The sequence below is a fragment of the Pleurodeles waltl genome, chromosome 4_2 (assembly GCF_031143425.1).
Source record: "Pleurodeles waltl isolate 20211129_DDA chromosome 4_2, aPleWal1.hap1.20221129, whole genome shotgun sequence".
NCBI lineage: Eukaryota > Metazoa > Chordata > Amphibia > Caudata > Salamandridae > Pleurodeles > Pleurodeles waltl.
In genome coordinates this window covers 709717636-709737397 of record NC_090443.1, presented here as the reverse complement: position 1 = coordinate 709737397, position 19762 = coordinate 709717636, and the positions used below count along the sequence as shown (strand labels likewise).

Genomic DNA, 19762 nt, shown 5'->3' with positions numbered 1-19762 from the left:
ATTATGCTTCTAAAAGTTGGAATACTTTTTAAGAAACTAAAACTGGTTCTAGAGTCTAATTCAAACTTTTAACAAACTTTTAAACTCTAAAAGAAATGCTAACAGGGACTAACACAAGGCCCTAGCAGGACTTTAAAGAATTTAGAAAACTTTTCAAATTGCAAAAATCAATTTCTAATGACAATTTTGGAATTTATCGTGTGATCAGGTATTGGCTGAGTAGTCCAGCAAATGCAAAGTCTTGTACCCCACCGCTGATCCACCAATGTAGGAAGTTGGCTCTGTATGTGCTATTTCAAAGTAAGGAATAGCATGCACAGAGTCCAAGGGTTCCCCTTAGAGGTAAAATAGTGGTAAAAAGAGATAATACTAATGCTCTATTTTGTGGTAGTGTGGCCGAGCAGTAGGCTTATCCAAGGAGTAGTGTTAAGCATTTGTTGTACATACACATAGACAATAAATGAGGTACACACACTCAGAGACAAATCCAGCCAATAGGTTTTGTATAGAAAAATATCTTTTCTTAGTTTATTTTAAGAACCACAGGTTCAAATTTAACATGTAATATCTTGTTTGAAAGGTATTGCAGGTAAGTACATTAGGAAGCATTTCAATTGCATGTATACTTTTCAAGTTATTCACAAATAGCTATTTCAAAAGTGGACACTTAGTGCAATTTTCACAGTTCCTGGGGGAGGTAAGTTTTTGTTAGTTTTACCAGGTAAGTAAGACACTTACAGGGTTCAGTTCTTGGTCCAAGGTAGCCCACCGTTGGGGGTTCAGAGCAACCCCAAAGTTACCACACCAGCAGCTCAGGGCCGGTCAGGTGCAGAGTTCAAAGTGGTGCCCAAAACGCATAGGCTTCAATGGAGAGAAGGGGGTGCCCCGGTTCCAGTCTGCCAGCAGGTAAGTACCCGCGTCTTCGGAGGGCAGACCAGGGGGGTTTTGTAGGGCACCGGGGGGGACACAAGCCCACACAGAAATTTCACCCTCAGCGGCGCGGGGGCGGCCGGGTGCAGTGTTAGAACAAGCGTCGGGTTCGCAATGGAAGTCAATGAGAGATCAAGGGATCTCTTCAGCGCTGCAGGCAGGCAAGGGGGGGCTTCCTCGGGGAAACCTCCACTTGGGCAAGGGAGAGGGACTCCTGGGGGTCACTTCTGCAGTGAAAGTCCGGTCCTTCAGGTCCTGGGGGCTGCGGGTGCAGGGTCTTTTCCAGGCGTCGGGACTTAGGTTTCAGAGAGTCGCGGTCAGGGGAAGCCTCGGGATTCCCTCTGCAGGCGGCGCTGTGGGGGATCAGGGGGGACAGGTTTTGGTACTCACAGTCGTAGAGTAGTCCGGGGGTCCTCCCTGAGGTGTTGGTTCTCCACCAGCCGAGTCGGGGTCACCGGGTGCAGTGTTGCAAGTCTCACGCTTCTTGCGGGGAGATTGCAGGGTTCTTTAAAGCTGCTTCTTTGGATAAAGTTGCAGTCTTTTTGGAGCAGGTCCGCTGTCCTCGGGAGTTTCTTGTCGTCGTCGAAGCAGGGCAGTCCTCAGAGGATTCAGAGGTCGCTGGTCCCTTTGGAAGGCGTCGCTGGAGCAGAGTTCTTTGGAAGGTAGGAGACAGGCCGGTGAGTTTCTGGAGCCAAGGCAGTTGTTGTCTTCTGGTCTTCCTCTGCAGGGATTTTCAGCTAGGCAGTCCTTCTTCTTGTTGTTGCAGGAATCTAATTTTCTAGGGTTCAGGGTAGCCCTTAAATACTAAATTTAAGGGCGTGTTTAGGTCTAGGGGGTTAGTAGCCAATGGCTACTAGCCCTGAGGGTGGGTACACCCTCTTTGTGCCTCCTCCCAAGGGGAGGGGGTCACAATCCTAACCCTATTGGGGGAATCCTCCATCTGCAAGATGGAGGATTTCTAAAAGTTAGAGTCACCTCAGCTCAGGACACTTTAGGGGCTGTCCTGACTGGCCAGTGACTCCTCCTTGTTGCTTTCTTTGTTCCCTCCAACCTTGCCGCCAAAAGTGGGGGCCGTGGCCGGAGGGGGCGGGCAACTCCACTAAGCTGGAGTGCCCTGCTGGGCTGTGACAAAGGGGTGAGCCTTTGAGGCTCACCGCCAGGTGTTACAGCTCCTGCCTGGGGGAGGTGTTAGCATCTCCACCCAGTGCAGGCTTTGTTACTGGCCTCAGAGTGACAAAGGCACTCTCCCTATGGGGCCAGCAACATGTCTCTAGTGTGGCAGGCTGCTGGAACTAGTCAGCCTACACAGACAGTCGGTTAAGTTTCAGGGGGCACCTCTAAGGTGCCCTCTGTGGTGTATTTTACAATAAAATGTACACTGGCATCAGTGTGCATTTATTGTGCTGAGAAGTTTGATACCAAACTTCCCAGTTTTCAGTGTAGCCATTATGGTGCTGTGGAGTTCGTGTTTGACAAACTCCCAGACCATATACTCTTATGGCTACCCTGCACTTACAATGTCTAAGGTTTTGTTTAGACACTGTAGGGGTACCATGCTCATGCACTGGTGCCCTCACCTATGGTATAGTGCACCCTGCCTTAGGGCTGTAAGGCCTGCTAGAGGGGTGACTGACCTATACTTGCATAGGCAGTGAGAGGCTGGCATGGCACCCTGAGGGGAGTGCCATGTCGACTTACTCGTTTTGTCCCCACTAGCACACACAAGCTGGTAAGCAGTGTGTCTGTGCTGAGTGAGAGGCCTCCAGGGTGGCATAAGACATGCTGCAGCCCTTAGAGACCTTCCTTGGCATCAGGGCCCTTGGTACTAGAAGTACCAGTTACAAGGGACTTATCTGGATGCCAGGGTCTGCCAATTGTGGATACAAAAGTACAGGTTAGGGAAAGAACACTGGTGCTGGGGCCTGGTTAGCAGGCCTCAGCACACTCTCAATCGTAAACATAGCATCAGCAAAGGCAAAAAGTCAGGGGGCAACCATGCCAAGGAGGCATTTCCTTACAGTGACTGTACGTGCACTTGATAATATTACTGAAATGTAGGAGAAGTAGTTTTATAATCAAAGGCTTTTTTTGTGGGTCCTGAAGAAGCGTCACTGGATCACTTTGTGACCAAACATAGACGCGAAACATGTTGACCATGCAGGATTAGGTGAACTACCTTCCCTGATTATAGAGTGTAACGGGACATTATTCCCATTAACACTCTTATATTTTTGTTTTTAATATTGGCCTGAACCCAATTTCTATCGCATTAAAACAGTGGCTTAGGTTCAGAGCTAATTTTAGAGTCTTGTCTTTTGTTCTACACTCTCCATCTTTGATTCAATTCTTTTCCCAGACCACCGTTGTTAGCAATTTTATTATGGTTGAGTGCCACCCAGAATGCCGGGCGGCCCGCCAGGCATTGCAGCACCAGTCTGGCGAGGAGTAAGCCCGATGATGATACCTGTCACCCAAAAGGGTGCTTGAGGGCTCTCCTAAGTATACTCAGTATAGATTCGCCACCTCTGATCTCTTTCTTGTTTTCTCTCTGTCGTGGAACAGTGCACTTATTTTGATATTATATAGTACAGTTGCACGCCTGGGACTCTGAACCTGCCACGCTTATAAGGTAATATTAAGGTCTACTACTGAATGCATGGCCAGCGTCCTTCCCAAATGTGACATGTCAAGTAAGCCTTGTAGTGTAGTGAAGAAGTTGTTGGTTAGAGAGTTAGGGATATTTAGGAATAGATACAAAAACAGGGCAAGGCTAACATTTTAATTATGGTGGTGCATCCTGCTACCGACAGTGGAAGTTTGACCTAGCTTTCTTTCTGCGATGTGAGCTTATCACAGGACTGTAATTTCTGTGTATGACTTCAGATTTGTCTCTGTGTAAAAAAATGCCGAGGCATTTAGTAGAGTCAGTACACCAGCGTAAGGCACTGTGGCAGCCGGCAGTTTTAGGAGGGAGGGGGCCGGGCGGGAATCACACTCGTTCTTTCACGCACACAGGCACATCCATTAACAACACTCATCAACATTCAAACATACACGAACGCACCAAACATTAATTTAAAAATATTTCTTTCTCTCTCTCTCTCTCTCTCTCTCTCTCTCTCTCTCTCTCTCTCTCTCTCTCTCTCTCTCTCTCTCTCTCTCTCTCTCTCTCTCTCTCTCTCTCTCTCTCTCTTTCCCTCCCCTCTTCCTTTTCCTCTCATTCTCTCACTCTCTCCCCCCCTCGCCCTCTCTCTCTCTCTCCTTCAGCCTCGGAGGTCCCAGGAGGGTTGGGACTGCTGCCTTCCCTCGCTGGCCAATGAGGGAAGGCAGCAGCCCCAACTTTGTCACAGAGTGGGATGGGGTCAGTGAGACTGCTGATCCCTCCACACTCTGTGACGAGGTCCCACTGATTGACGCTCGCCCTGGGCGCTTCAGGACTTAAACCTGAAGCGCCCAGGTCGAAGTCAATGGGTGATGCTTCCTTCGTTACCAGGGGGAGGGCCTTGATGCATCTTTGCTGAGCCGAGGAGGTTACGCCCACAGGAGATGTGACCTCTTCAGCACAGCAAAGTTCAGCTCAGGCAGCCAGGAGTCTGCGCAAACCACGCATGCCTCCCTCCTGGCTGGCTGACCTGAACATGAAGTGTGTCTGTCAGGCTGACCTTTGTTCAGCCTGCCCGGCACTCTTCATGAGGGGCAAAAGAGGGGGGGGGGGGGGGGGGCTGTGGCCCCTCAGCCCTAAAGGATGGGCCACGCCTGGTAAGGCATAGTCAAGACTGCAAGGCATAGTGGCTTCCATAAGGGGGAAAAATTCTGATTTGTTCCAGTTAATCGATGATCCAGAGAAAGAGCCAAACCTTAATATCTCACGAATGAGGTGGTGGGGGGGAGGTTAACAGAGAGATCGTGCATAAACAAAAGAATATTATCCGTGTATAATGAAGCTAAAAGCGGGCCATTTTGAAACTGTAAGCCTTTGCCCAAATGTTGCTACTGCTGGCCCCTCACCAGTGGGTCCATTGCAGTAATAAAATGTAAGGGGGGCAAGGGGCAGCTTTGTCGAGTGCTCCTAGTTATTGAAAAGGTAGGTGTGAGTGGGCCATTCACTCACAGCCTCACCATGGGTTCACTATATAGTAACATAATGAGGTTGCAGAAGCTGTTAATTATAACCAGTTTGGCCAGCGTTGCTTGCAGGAATGGCCATTCAAGCGAGTCAGAAGCTTTTTTTTTGCATCCATTAGTGCTACTGCTGCAGGAAGTGCAGGGGATATTTGATTTAGGACAGCAAATATGGTGTGGAGATTCATTGATGTGGAACCATGAGGAACAAATCCTGATTGCAGGGGGGAAATTATGTGCTGTAGTAGAAGGGAAAGTCGAGTTCCTACGACCTTAGCCAGTATCTTATTATTGTGATTTAAAAGTGATTATAGGCTCTATGAGGTGCAGTGATGTGTGGGCTTACCAGGTTTTAATAGTAGAGTGATGACTGCCTCACAGAGGGTCGGATGCAGCACACTAGGTTTTTAGGGACTCAGCATACACCTCTGAGAGTTGAGGTGCTAAAATATGCTTGTATGCCTTAGAGAACTTCCTGGTGAAACCATAGAGTCCCAGGGCCTTAGATCCACTTAGGGCATCTATGGCCTGTGTGATTTCCTCGGTCGTGATTGGGATGGCTAAAAATTGTTGTTCCCCAGGAGTAAGCCTTACCATGGCTTTTTCGGCCAGGTAGTTTGCTAATGACTCATTGGTCTCTTTAAAGCGAAAAGTGTATAATTGTCAATAATAGTTAGTGTACATCTAGCCAATAGCTACATTATCTCTCACAAAAGTGCCTTCATCTGTTAGAAGCTCTGTGATATGTGGCATGGCAGTTTGGTCAGTGTATGTTCCGGTCGTTCACATTCTCTATTGTGCCAGCGTTTGTTCTGGCCGTTCACCTTCTCTATTGTGGAACGCTGGCATATTTTCCTAAAGAGGCTACTTCTTTCTCAGCCAGTTCATGGTACTCCTGCAGCAATATAGACCTGTCAGCCAGCCGAGAGTGTGATACCTGAGCCGTATCAGCTTGGTCCATGCCATGCAGTGTGCAGTCAACCTTATCCAGGTCATTCCTAATTCTGCGCAGTACTCCTGCATGTTTAGCATTGCACACTCCATTTATATAATCCTCCTAAACCGTAGGGTATTTGTCTGCTGAGCCAACATTGGTCTTGAACTATTGCTTAATTTCATTGCGAATTTCTGTATGAAAGACTTCATCATGTAATGCATTTTCTGGGAACCACCAACAGTGTGTCGACTTATCCAAGTACAGTATGAGGAACATCCAGTGCAACCACTGCAAGTTCCAAGAGTATGCAGGGCTTGTGTGTGATTTCTGTTAGCCATAGTAAGGCCCATGTGACCCGTACAAGTGGTGAATGCAGATCCACACATTGTGTGGTGAGGAATAGAACATGAAGTCCTTGGCATGTGGGTTACGAGCATGCCAGGTGTCTGTCAATTGAAAAGTGTCAAGTAACTCAGTGAGCTCCAGCTGTGAGTGAGTTTTGCTGACTGCAGTGGATCCAGTGGTGTCAAATGGAGGGTAACAACGAAGGTTGAAATCTCTGCCATCGATTATTAGATCCGCCTGAAAGCATGTCATGTGTGCAGCCAGCGCGTTGTTGAAATCTGGGAAGTCCACATTAGGGGCGTAAACATTAACTAGTAATATTGACGTGTCCGCCAGGGTTCCACACACAAGCAGGTACCTGCCTCAGTGTCAGCAACAATGTATACAGGTGGGACACTCCTTTGAATGCGTGTGCACCCCCCCTCATCCCCATTGAGTACGAGCTATAGTGTGCAAAGAAACAGGCCCCCATGTAGCAGCGTAAGTACATTCTGTGTGGGGAAAAACATAGGATTCTTGTAGAAACACAAGCTTGATTTGATTCCTGTTTAAATATGAAAGGACCAGTTTCCTGTTTGAGATTGTTGAGACCCCTTCAGTCATACACTGAAGCTTGAGCCCCCGTATACTACCAGATCATATAGTCATACTGTATGTTATTGGTGTATATGGGGTGATACTTTGAAAGTCTGAGGCATCAGAAAAAGAGCATCGTCTGTGTAAGCAACAATAACAAACATAACAAATGAGAAATTGATCTCTACCCACCCCACACCAGAAGATGGGCAACTGGTGAGTCCTGTATAACTCCTACAGATCAAACAATCAAACTTTATGGTGTACACATTGGGGGTATAGCAACGCTACCAAGCGCATCGCCCATTTGGATAGTGCACTTGTATTAGGAAAGGTTCCAGCTAGGTGGGTGGCAGTCCCGTCTAATGAGTGTGTGGACAAGACCTCCGAACCAAGACAGGCAAGGTTTAGCACCATGGAGGGAAGAAGTAGTTGAATCTACCAGTGCTACAAAGGGAACAGTTAGAGTGGTAGATTCTGTTGTGAGGTGATGGAGTTGGAAAGCGGTCTAGAGGTGTGCGGATCAGGGAATTTACACCATTCTTATGTTGCTTGCAAAACTGAACTGCCTCTGCTTGTGACTGAAAGGTGTAGCGGCGGCCATTCGCCTCCACCTGAAGACGCACTGGATAACGCATGCTGTATTTGAGGCCTAGTTTCTGAAGTGTGCACGTCACATCAATCAACTTGCCCTGCACCTCCTGCACAGTCTGTGTGAAGTCTGGGAAAATAGATAGTGTTGAGCCCTGGTAGTTGAAGGGTCCCTGTTCACAGGCCAGATGCAATGCAGTGTCCCTGTCCTTGAAATTAAGGAGGCGGACTATAATTGGGTGTGGTGGGGCTCCTGGTACAGTACAAGCCACCATGGTAAATTCTGTCATAATGGCGGACCTACAATCTGTAGAGGAGGGTTTAGCATCGCTGGGTTGGGGGTCCTCTGTGTCTGATGAGGATTGTCGTTGATGCAGGGTCTTAGTGGCATCAAAAGACAGCTTCTTTTGCCTGGGGTCTGTACGGCCCATCATGCTTGTAACAGTGCAGCAGTCCTGTCGGTTTATAGTGGCTCCAGGGAAGAGTGGTTCTGTGATGCCCAAGACACTTCCCTCAATGGCAGCCCCCCACCAGCAGACAAGTCACTTTTGGGATGTGAAAGTAGGGAAATTGGTCAGGGAAGCAATGCAAGAAAGAAAAACTGTACTACTATGGAAGTACAACCACGCCTCAGTCTTGTAGCACCCTACCAATCACACAGACTATCTTAGTGGAGTTGTGGCTCTGTTCCCGTAAGATAAGGGCAGTAGTGTGAAAAGGATACTGAAGTATCCAGGTAGCATAGATGCAATGAGGAAGACAAATTATGAACCGCCGAGCACTGGCCTCATGTCAGTGCAGTGTTGTGAAGCTCGATTGTAAATCCCCTGTGGCTGCTCCATTAGCATCTCTTCCAGAACTCCAGGGCCATATATCATTTGGATGGTCAAACTGCCGGAGGTGCGGAGGATGGTAGTAACTTACATTGCCAGGACGCAAGTAGATAAAATCAGTACACTTCAGCAATGGCAAGGGTTAAGCGGAGTCCTACTTTGTTCAGCACTCAACAGTGGTTCGAGAGTATAAGTGTCAGGTGGAGTTAATGTGCTGAAAAGTGTCCAGCGCTGATGAAAAGGCTGCCATGTGGTTTGCGGAACCAGCCTTAGGCCGGGTGCAGCTGTCCGCTTCAGAAACGCCACCCCATCGAAGAGCATGTATGTAAGCCCTGTGCTACATCAAGTGGGGGGGTGACTCACAAGGTAGCAGTGGCTACAGACTCTTTCTTCGGAGCGAGCAAGCCGCGTGACCTGAGCTGCGCATGCTGCAACCCCACCCTCAGGCTCGCCTGTGCACCCTGTCTCCAGGGAGTCTGAGGGGGATGCGTGAGGCCACGGCTGCAGCAAGCAATGAGATGACAGTGCTGGGGGCATGCCCAGGCCTCTATCGGGGAGTTGGCAGAGCAGTCCTACACACCTAGGGTGTTGAAACAGCAGACATGTCAGGACTAGATGCCACCCAGGGTAGCAGGATTGGACATAGTCCTCGGTAGCTTAAGAGCCGTCTGGCCATTTTGGTCGCCGGCTTGGCCAAGCCCTGCATTGGTCGCAGGTAAGGGTTCACTATTGACCTTCAAAGTTTGCTGAATGCCCAAATAATTGAGTTTGCTGATGCCTACTGGGCTTGTATGAGAGCACTCATGCAACCCTTGCTATCCAGCCAAATACTTTTAGGAGGCCACTACCTTGATTCTTCTCCCTTGCATGAACAATGCTGCCCTATTTTGTGAGTTTGCAGTTAGTAGTCATGACTTTAGTCATTTCGATGTTAATCAGGAGGTTAGTTGCTTCGCACTGTTCAGCCACGGAGTTAAGAAGTCTTTAGAGACCTATCTGCATCTGGTCAGGGAGCACTGTTTTATCAACATACTGCAGCATTTGTATTCTTAGGCCCACTATCTTTTGTGATAAGGCCCTTTCTTCTTCGAGATGGTCTTTGAGATCAGTGAGGTAACAATTGAATAGTAAGGGCGGGAGTGTGCAGCCTTGTTTTAGGTCCTTGTTAATTGTGATTTTTCAGATAGTGCCCATTTGACGTTCACTTTTATTTTTATCCAGGTATCTGAATACAGTGTGATGATTGCCTTTAATGGTGGCGGGGGAGGGATGCCTCATTAATGTGATACAGCTCAGAGCTCTCCACCAGAGACACTGTTGGATGCTGTTGTGAAATCTGTAAGTCCTGAATACAAGGACTTGTCTTCAACACCATTGTTTTCGCAATGAAATGAATGAGACAGAATAGATTGCCCTCTATATGGCATCCCTTTTGCACACCTGTCTGGATTGGGGGTATCAGCTTCTTTTCTGATCTCCATTTCTGGAGTTCTGTATTTAGAATGGTAGTGTAAAATGTCCCTCCTCTATAAATAAGGGCTGATAACCTGTAGTCCTCCCACTGTGACCGGTTTCCATTTTTTTTGTGGATTGGTACCAGAAGCGAGCCCCTCCAGCTCTCTGGTATGAAGCCACCAAAAATATAGGATTAATATGACTAGAAGATTAGAGACTTGCCTGCAGTTCATTTTTTGGGGTTCCACCTAAATATTGCTGCGTTGATACAGCTCGGTCCAGAACCACCATTGGTATGCATTGTGGTGATTGCCTTTTCCACTTGTAACCTGGATACTTTCAATTCCTTCACTGTAGAGAGTACTGGTGTCTAGCTGCTGAATGTCAGATCGACATAAAAGTTTTTGAAGTGGGTTTGTCAGTTCGCCGGGAAGATGTTTGATGCGCCTTGCTGATCCTTGATTTCCAGCAGGTAGTTTGTCCGTAACCAGAATTTCCTTTGGTACTTTAATTTGCTTATCTCGTGGATTTGCACCAACCTGTTGGCACCTTTTACTGTCATCTATTCCTTTCCTGTAGGCCGTTCCTAAACTAGTGACTCTTGTTTTTACAGATGCATTGTCAGCCGTATTTCATCATGTAGTTCGTAGTGCTTTGTTCAGTTCAGATTTTCGGCTGGCTATTTGCTCTAACGTGTTCCTTTCCTGGCCCAAAATTCCTGTGTTATTGTTTTGGTTATTGCAAGCCTCCTGTGCTTTAGGGTACGTTATGGGCCAAGGCTTCCTGTAGGTCTACATTCTTACTGTGGCCTGCTTTATTTCTTTACAGTTATTCTAAGAAGTGCTGCACAAACAGGCCCGCCTCTTACAGACCATATTATCCTTCTAAAGGGTTCCAGATCTTCTTGCTTGCCAATATGACTTGTTTTGTGGCATCGGGTTCCCTGAGCTGTTACTGTGAACATTAATATTGCATGATCGCTAGCCAAAGAGCAATGCACTCTGAAGTTGCTAACTTGATGGAAATTGGATATTGATATCCATATGTAGACAAGCGTAGCCAACCTACTTTATATGTGCCTGTAGGTAGCAGGTGAATCTGTCTTGAACATGTAATTCAGGAACTGAAGCCCTAAGTTGTTGAAAGCAGTGCTAAGTTCCTTGCCGTGCTTGTCTTCTCTTTGGAATTGTTTTTGGTGGTCTAGAATATTCCATGTTAAATTTCCAAGAACCTGCCACCTGTTGCTTACCCCATGTTGATGAGATTAGCATTGACCTCGCCCATAGTAAACGAAATTGTCTCAGAGCTCGCAGTACGAGCAGGAGAGAGGCTAGTGTTTTTTATCTTCTGTCTTTTGCAGGGTGGAGATCGTTGCTCCCTAAGACAAGTTGGTTAGTTTTGCTGTTGCTGTGTTTATTAACTTGATTTACATTAATGGTGAGGATGTCTCCCTTCCCCTTGGCAATTATTGCTGCTATTACTGCTGCTATTACTGCCAGTTCATTTTTTTTGCAATATGTTTTGTATTGAGTTTTTAGTACAGAAACATATACCATAACTATCATCTGCTTTCATGTGTTTGAGGCACTGTCCGATCATTTTTTTCACATACATTGAAATGCCCCTGATGCATGGCCTCCAGCATGTGATCTCATCACAGGCAATTCAAAGACCACGAAATCGGGCCACTAAGCGGAGCCCAAGACCAATGCATGTTTCTTGTAGTGCTACAATGCCGCTGATGTTAATTATACTGTTGCTTATTGCTATAGGAGCCTGTGAGCCCTCTTATGTTCCATGAGCAAATTGCTAATTTCATCTGTTGATTACCAATCTGATCATCAGGACTGGGCACTTTAGGCTCCTGGTAGGCAAGTCCAGTCAGTGAGTTTTAAATGCTGGGCTTTGCATGTGCACCATTTACCATGTCGGCTTCTAGTGATTATCAGTTCACCAGAGGACACTTTGGGGGTTTTAGCTGCACATTTAGCTCCCATCTGCACCAATTAATTTGCCTTCTCAGGCTCATGCTGTCTTTCGAGTGCACTTGCTGAAACTGAGGGGCGGTTGCCAGTAAATATTTCCCAGTATTTTGGTTCTGCTCTCATTTTTTTAATTCCCCACGGATCTAGGTAGGCTCTATTTTCCTCAATTACCTTGATGGGGTTGTAGTTGATAAAGCTAAGTTCGATGGCATATGTTGCTGCAGATACACATGTTTGGCACAGTCCGCTGCCTGGTGTTGGGCTCGGAGTATTACAAGTTGTTTTTCTTCGAAGAAGTCTTTTTGGTCACGGGACCGAAGGACTCCTCCCTCCTCGGCTCCATTGCGCATGGGCGTCGACTCCATCTTAGATTGTTTTTTTCCGCTGTCGGGTTCGGACGTATTCCTTTTCGCTCCGTGTTTCGGTTCGGAAAGTTAGTCAGAATCTCGGAAGAAAGCGTTGGTATTGTTCCGTTCGGTATCGGGATAGTTAGGTACATCGACACCGATCATCGGAAGACTTTGGGGTAGCTTCGATTCCCCCATCGGGGCCTGGTCGGCCCGACCGCGTGCGACATCGAAGCCGATGGAACGGACCCCGTTCCGTTTCTGCCCAAAATGTCACAGTAAGTATCCTTATACAGATCAGCACTTGGTCTGTAACTTGTGCTTGTCCCCCGAGCACAAGGAGGATACCTGTGAGGCCTGTCGAGCCTTCCGGTCCAGAAAAACACTCCGGGACCGAAGAGCCAGGCGTCTACAAATGGCGTCCACGCCGACAAAACAAAGTTTCGACGACGAAGAGGAAACATTCTCGGTTCCGGAATCAGAATCCGGAGACTCCGACGTCGAACAACAGCAACAAACTGTGAGTAAGACGTCGAAAAGTAAAACCATCGACAAAACGAAAGCCCAGGGGACGCCACTGCCAACAGGCCATGGCTCGACCCATAAAACAGGCGACCCGTCGAAGGCGCCGAAAAAGGGCACGCCCATAGCGAAGACACCCGACTCCGGTCGAGGGACCGCCATGGAGCAACCTCGGAGCCGAGAAAGCGGCTCCGAGAGACAAAGACAAGATACCGGCACCGAAAAACATCGGCACCGAGAATCCATGCCGAAAGGAACAAAAATTCTGTCGGTGCCGAAACCGAAAAAAGATTCTCTCTCGGCGCCGAAAAATACCACACCTTCATCCTACTCAGAGGAACAAGGAATAAGTGGCCAGATGCACAGATTTGGACAAGAGCTCCAAAGTGTAGAATCAGACTACACACAAAAGAGACTGTACATCCAGCAAGACACAGGGAAGATATCAACCCTTCCCCCAATAATGAGGAAAAGAAGGATCAGTCTCCTCAAGGATGACGCACAACCACAAGCCAAAGTGGTCAAAAAAGTCACGCCTCCGCCCTCTCCACTACAACAGGCATCGCCGGCACAAACACCGCCACAAATGCACTCACCAGCGCAAACTACCATAAGTCAAGATGATCAGGATCAAGACGCTTGGGACCTATACGACACCCCAGTGCCGGACAATGATCCAGATTCATACCCCACAAAGCCGTCACCGCCAGAGGACAGTACCTCATACTCACAACTGGTGGCTAGGGCTGCAGAATTCCACAATGTCCAACTGCATTCAGACCCTATAGAGGATGATTTTTTATTTAACACCCTCTCGGCTACACATAGCCAATATCAATGTCTCCCAATGCTACCGGGGATGTTACGGCACGCAAAACAAATTTTTTAAGAGCCCGTAAAATCAAGAGCCATCACCCCAAGGGTGGATAAAAAATACAAACCACCACCCACAGATCCAGTGTTTATTACTTCGCAGTTACCACCTGACTCCGTAGTAGTAGGGGCAGCTCGCAAAAGAGCAAATTCCCATACATCTGGTGACGCCCCACCTCCGGACAAAGAAAGCAGAAAATTTGATGCGGCAGGGAAAAGAGTAGCATCACAGGCAGCCAACCAGTGGCGCATCGCAAATTCTCAAGCGCTGCTGGCCAGATATGACCGCGCTCACTGGGATGAGATGCAACTTCTCGTAGACCATCTTCCCCAAGAATACCAAAAAAGGGCGCAGCAAATAGTTGAAGAGGGACAAACGATCTCAAACAATCAAATCCGCTCTTCACTGGACGCAGCCGATACTGCAGCGAGAACAGTCAACACTGCTGTCACCATAAGGAGACACGCTTGGCTCCGCACTTCAGGCTTCAAACCTGAAATCCAGCAGGCTGTCCTTAATATGCCCTTCAACGAAAAACAACTTTTTGGCCCTGAAGTGGATACAGCCATTGAAAAACTTCAAAAGGACACAGACACGGCCAAGGCCATGGGCGCACTCTACTCCCCGCAGAGCAGAGGCTCTTTCAGAAAAACTCCATTTAGAGGGGGGTTTCGTGGCCAACCCACAGACACCACCAGCCAACAAACAAGAACCACACCATATCAGGGTTCCTTCCAAAGGGGAGGTTTCAGGGGATATAGGGGAGGTCAATTCCCAAGGAGTAGGGGAAGATTCCAGACTCCAAAAACACCTCCACCTAAACAGTGACTTTCAAGTCACGCAACCCCTTCACTCAACACCAGTGGGGGGAAGACTAAGCCAATTCTACCAATCTTGGCAACAGATTACAACAGACAATTGGGTATTAGCAATAATCCAACATGGCTATTGCATAGAATTCCACAACTTCCCACCAAACATCCCCCCCAAAACACGCAAAATGTCACCACAACATTTAGAACTTTTAGGACTAGAAGTTCAAGCACTACTGCAAAAGGATGCAATAGAGTTAGTACCAGTACAACAAAAAAACACAGGAGTTTACTCCCTGTACTTTCTAATTCCAAAAAAAGACAAAACATTAAGACCAATATTAGATCTCAGGACACTAAATACCTACATCATATCGGACCATTTTCACATGGTCACACTACAAGACATCATTCCACTGCTCAAACAGCAAGATTACATGACCACATTAGACCTAAAGGATGCGTACTTTCATATACCAATACACCCTTCTCACAGAAAGTACCTACGGTTCGTATTCAAAGGAATACATTACCAATTCAAGGTGTTGCCATTCGGAATAACAACTGCACCAAGAGTGTTCACAAAATGTCTAGCAGTAGTAGCAGCAAACATCAGAGGACAACAGATACATGTGTTCCCTTACCTAGACGATTGGCTAATCAAGACCAACACAGTAAAAAAATGCGCAAACGACACCACATTTGTCATACAAACCCTTCACAAACTGGGGTTTTCCATCAACTATACAAAATCACACCTAGAACCGTGTCAAACACAACAATATCTAGGAGCAACCATCAACACATCAAAAGGAATTGCCACTCCAAGTCCACAAAGAGTGCAGGCATTCCACAAGGTAATAAGTGCTATGTTTCCAAACCAAAAGATACAAGCAAAATTTGTGCTATAACTTCTAGGCATGATGTCATCATGCATAGCCATTGTCCCAAACGCAAGACTACACATGCGACCCTTACAACAGTGTCTAGCATCACAATGGTCACAGGCACAGGGTCAACTTCAAGATCTGGTGTTGGTAGACCGCCAAACATACCTCTCGCTTCTATGGTGGAACAGCAAAGATTTAAACAAAGGGCGGACATTTCAGGACCCAGTGCCTCAATACGTTATAACAACAGATGCTTCCATGACAGGGTGGGGAGCACACCTCAATCACCACAGCATTCAAGGACAATGGGATATACACGAAACAAAATTTCATATCAATTACCTAGAACTGTTAGCAGTATTTCTAGCGTTAAAAGCCTTCCAACCCATAATAACACACAAATACATTCTTGTCAAAACAGACAACATGACAACAATGTATTATTTAAACAAACAAGGAGGAACACACTCAACACAATTGTGCCTCCTAACACAAAAAATTTGGCAGTGGGCGATTCACAACAACATTAGCCTAATAGCACAATTTATTCCAGGAATACAAAACCAACTAGCAGACAACCTTTCGCGAGACCACCAACAAGTCCACGAATGGGAAATTCACCCCCAAGTTCTGAACAAGTACTTTCAAATTTGGGGAACACCCCAGATAGATTTGTTCGCAACAAAAGAAAACTCAAAATGCCAAAACTTCGCATCCAGGTACCCACACCGCGAATCACAAGGCAATGCTCTATGGATGAGTTGGTCAGGGATATTTGCGTACGCTTTTCCCCCTCTCCCTCTCCTTCCATATCTAGTAAACAAGTTGAGTCAAAACCAACTCAAACTCATACTGATAGCACCCACATGGGCAAGACAACCTTGGTATACAACTCTACTAGACCTTTCACTAGTACCGCATGTCAAACTACCCAACAGGCCAGATCTGTTAACACAACACAAACAACAGATCAGGCATCCAAACCCAGCATCATTGAATCTGGCAATTTGGCTCCTGAAATCCTAGAATTCGGACACTTAGACCTCACACAAGAATGCATGGAGGTCATAAAACAAGCTAGAAAACCTTCCACTAGACACTGCTATGCATCTAAGTGGAAAAGATTTGTTTACTACTGCCATGCCAATCAAATACAACCATTACATGCCTCTACTAAAGACATAGTAGGATACTTACTACATTTGCAAAAAGCAAATCTCGCTTTTTCATCTATAAAAATACACCTCGCAGCAATATCTGCTTACCTACAAACTACTCATTCATCGTCTCTATTTAGAATACCAGTTATTAAAGCATTCATGGAAGGGCTAAAAAGAATTATACCACCAAGAACACCACCAGTTCCTTCATGGAATCTTAACATCGTCTTAACAAGACTCATGGGTCCACCTTTCGAACCCATGCATTCCTGTCAAATGCAATATCTAACCTGGAAGGTCGCATTTCTCATTGCAATCACATCCCTCAGAAGAGTAAGTGAAATACAGGCATTTACCATACAAGAACCATTTATTCAAATACACAACAATAAAATAGTTCTAAGAACAAATCCAAAATTTCTGCCAAAGGTAATCTCACCATTCCATTTAAATCAAACAGTAGAATTGCCAGTGTTCTTCCCACAACCAAATTCTGTGGCTGAAAGGGCACTACATACATTAGACATCAAAAGAGCACTAATGTATTACATTGACAGAACAAAGCTAATCAGGAAAACAAAACAACTGTTCATAGCTTTTCAAAAACCACACATAGGAAATCCAATCTCTAAACAAGGCATTGCTAGATGGATAGTCAGATGTATTCAAACATGCTATCTTAAAGCCAAAAGAGAATTGCCTATTACACCAAAGGCACACTCAACCAGAAAGAAAGGTGCTACAATGGCCTTTCTAGGAAACATTCCTATGAGCGAAATATGTAAGGCTGCAACCTGGTCTACGCCTCATACGTTTACTAAACACTACTGTGTAGACGTACTAAATGCACAACAAGCTACAGTGGGCCAAGCTGTACTAAGAACATTATTCCAAACTACTTCAACTCCTACAGGCTAAACCACCGCTTTTAGGGGAGGTAACTGCTTTATAGTCTATGCCAAACATGTGTATCTGCAGCAACATATGCCATCGAACTGAAAATGTCACTTACCCAGTGTACATCTGTTCGTGGCATTAGTCGCTGCAGATTCACATGTACCCTCCCACCTCCCCGGGAAGCCTGTAGCCGTTTAGAAGTAGATCATAAATCTTAAACATCTGAACATTTGTAAATAATTATTATAAACTCTTAACGTACATACATATTCACTCCATTGCATGGGCACTATTTATACCAAACAACTCCATCCTCACCCTCTGCGGGGAAAACAATCTAAGATGGAGTCGACGCCCATGCGCAATGGAGCCGAGGAGGGAGGAGTCCTTCGGTCCCGTGACCAAAAAGACTTCTTCGAAGAAAAACAACTTGTAATACTCCGAGCCCAACACCAGGCAGCGGACTGTGCCAAACATGTGAATCTGCAGCGACTAATGCCACGAACAGATGTACACTGGGTAAGTGACATTTTCATTTCTGAATGTTCATTTGTTTCTCCTCTTGCTGGGAGCAGAGAAGCGACTGATTCAGTGTCCTTTGAGCTAATCACTTCTAGGCCCAGAAGAGCTGCGCTTAGTTTTAGGATTGTCCCTTTATTTAATATGAAGTTATTTCCAAGTCTCCATCTCAAGATATCATTCCAAGTAGCGGCATCAGAAAATCCTCAGTATCATTAAAACATGTGTGAAGTACTCTTTATTTAATTCCACAGGGTTTTTTCCTTCATATATTAACCATTTTGATTACAAACTAACATCTTGTAGCGTAGCATCATCTTTCTAGGGAGACAGATACCTTGAGCGAGTGTTACTGTATTTAGTAGCCCACGGTTGCTTTCATATAACGATCATATAGAACTGATCCTAACAGGAACGCAAAAGCACATAATGACCACACCAAATTTGGCGGTTGTATTACTGGATGCTTCTGTAGACTCTTACTATAATACTGATTATAACCTTTTGAATGAAGACTAGATTTAGTCTAAGTTCAGCATACTATTAACTGAAGAGGAGATAAAAAAAAAAGTATTGTAGCCCAAGTAGTAAACTGTTTTTTTTTTCTTTCTACTTTTAGGTGACCGGGTTATTGATGTGGGTTCAGAATGGAGAACTTTCAGCAACGACAAAGCTGCCAAAGACCCTTCTCGAGTGGGAGACACCCAGAATCCTCTTTTGAGTGGTGGTGATTTGACAACAATGATTGGCAAGGTAAGCTGATACCATTTAATTTCTAAGATGATTTTGTCACTTGATGTTACTAAAATCCTTATTTTCTTAGTTCTTCACTGTCTCCTTGTGTAACCTTATCTTATGAAAATTCAGAACCAAAGTATTTACATCAAATCAAAAAGTAATGAGCTGAGGTTTTAGTGTATCTAATCGCAAACAGTTGTATTTCAAAAGTACTGATGGGACTGTCAAACATTGGTTCATTTTTCCCCAAAGTAATAAGAATACCAGCAGCAACATTTTTAATTGTTGAAACTCAATATTGTTTTTTCTTGGGTACCCATAATAATGAACCTGCAGCTAGTATTGATACTAGTTTGTTATAATTCTACCTCAAAGACTATTTTCATTCAGAAGATCATTTATGTTGTGACAAATCGTGATAGCACTTGTTTACATTGGGAAAACCTCACACTTATTCTTCTGAAAGGTTATAAACTAATTACAATTTGAATAGAAAACAATTCATAATTCAGCTCATGAAGTCAAGAGAAGAAAAAGGCAGCTCCAATGCCACCTATAAAAAAAACTCTAAACTTATACTGTGATAGGGCATAATCCGCGTCTGGCCCACTTTGTTCTTCCTTTGGGACAACACTGTCTTCTTTCTTGATGACTGGAACATCCACTCCTCCTTTCTTCTTAAGTAATCAGCTCTTACTGCAGCTCAGGTCACTTTTAGTTTACTAAATTGTTATCGACAGTGTTGAAGCTCAAACCAGCGCATCAAGGTTTCCTGCACCTCCTGAGTTCATTTTGGATCATAGATAGTGAAAACACCTTTGTCCTAATTATACATGGCCACTCAGAAGCCTCTTGGAATCCTTCTCAACGATCTCTATAGACTGAGTGGTAGAGTTATTAATTGGCTCTCCTCTTTCCCAGAACACATTAATTTCTGCAACTGAAGACTCTAAGTCCATATCCTTCAAGATGTCTTACACGGTTCTGGGAGATCTATCCTCTCTGCCATGCTATTTTCCATAGAACCATGACTGAACGTTTTGGCATCACAGCTGACCAACATCCTCACAACAATCATCTGTAGCTTTATATTTCTTTTAATAATCTGTTCATTGACTTTTTCAAACATTAAAACGTGATACAAACCCTAGAACCCTCCTGTCCAGCCCCTATCTAGCCCTGCCACAAGCAATTACTCGGGAATACAGACTTCACTTGTGAGCTATGGT

At 45.5% G+C, this 19762-nt stretch overlaps 1 protein-coding gene across 1 annotated transcript in view; it reads left to right on the top strand.

The window, feature by feature from the left end:
- GTF2B (general transcription factor IIB) overlaps positions 1 to 19762 on the top strand; it is a 180183-nt gene that overhangs the window by 83759 nt on the left and 76662 nt on the right. The window contains exon 3 of the mRNA XM_069232309.1: positions 18415 to 18548. Within this exon, the coding sequence (XP_069088410.1) occupies positions 18415 to 18548 (134 nt within the window). The remainder of the gene's footprint in view (positions 1 to 18414; positions 18549 to 19762) is intronic.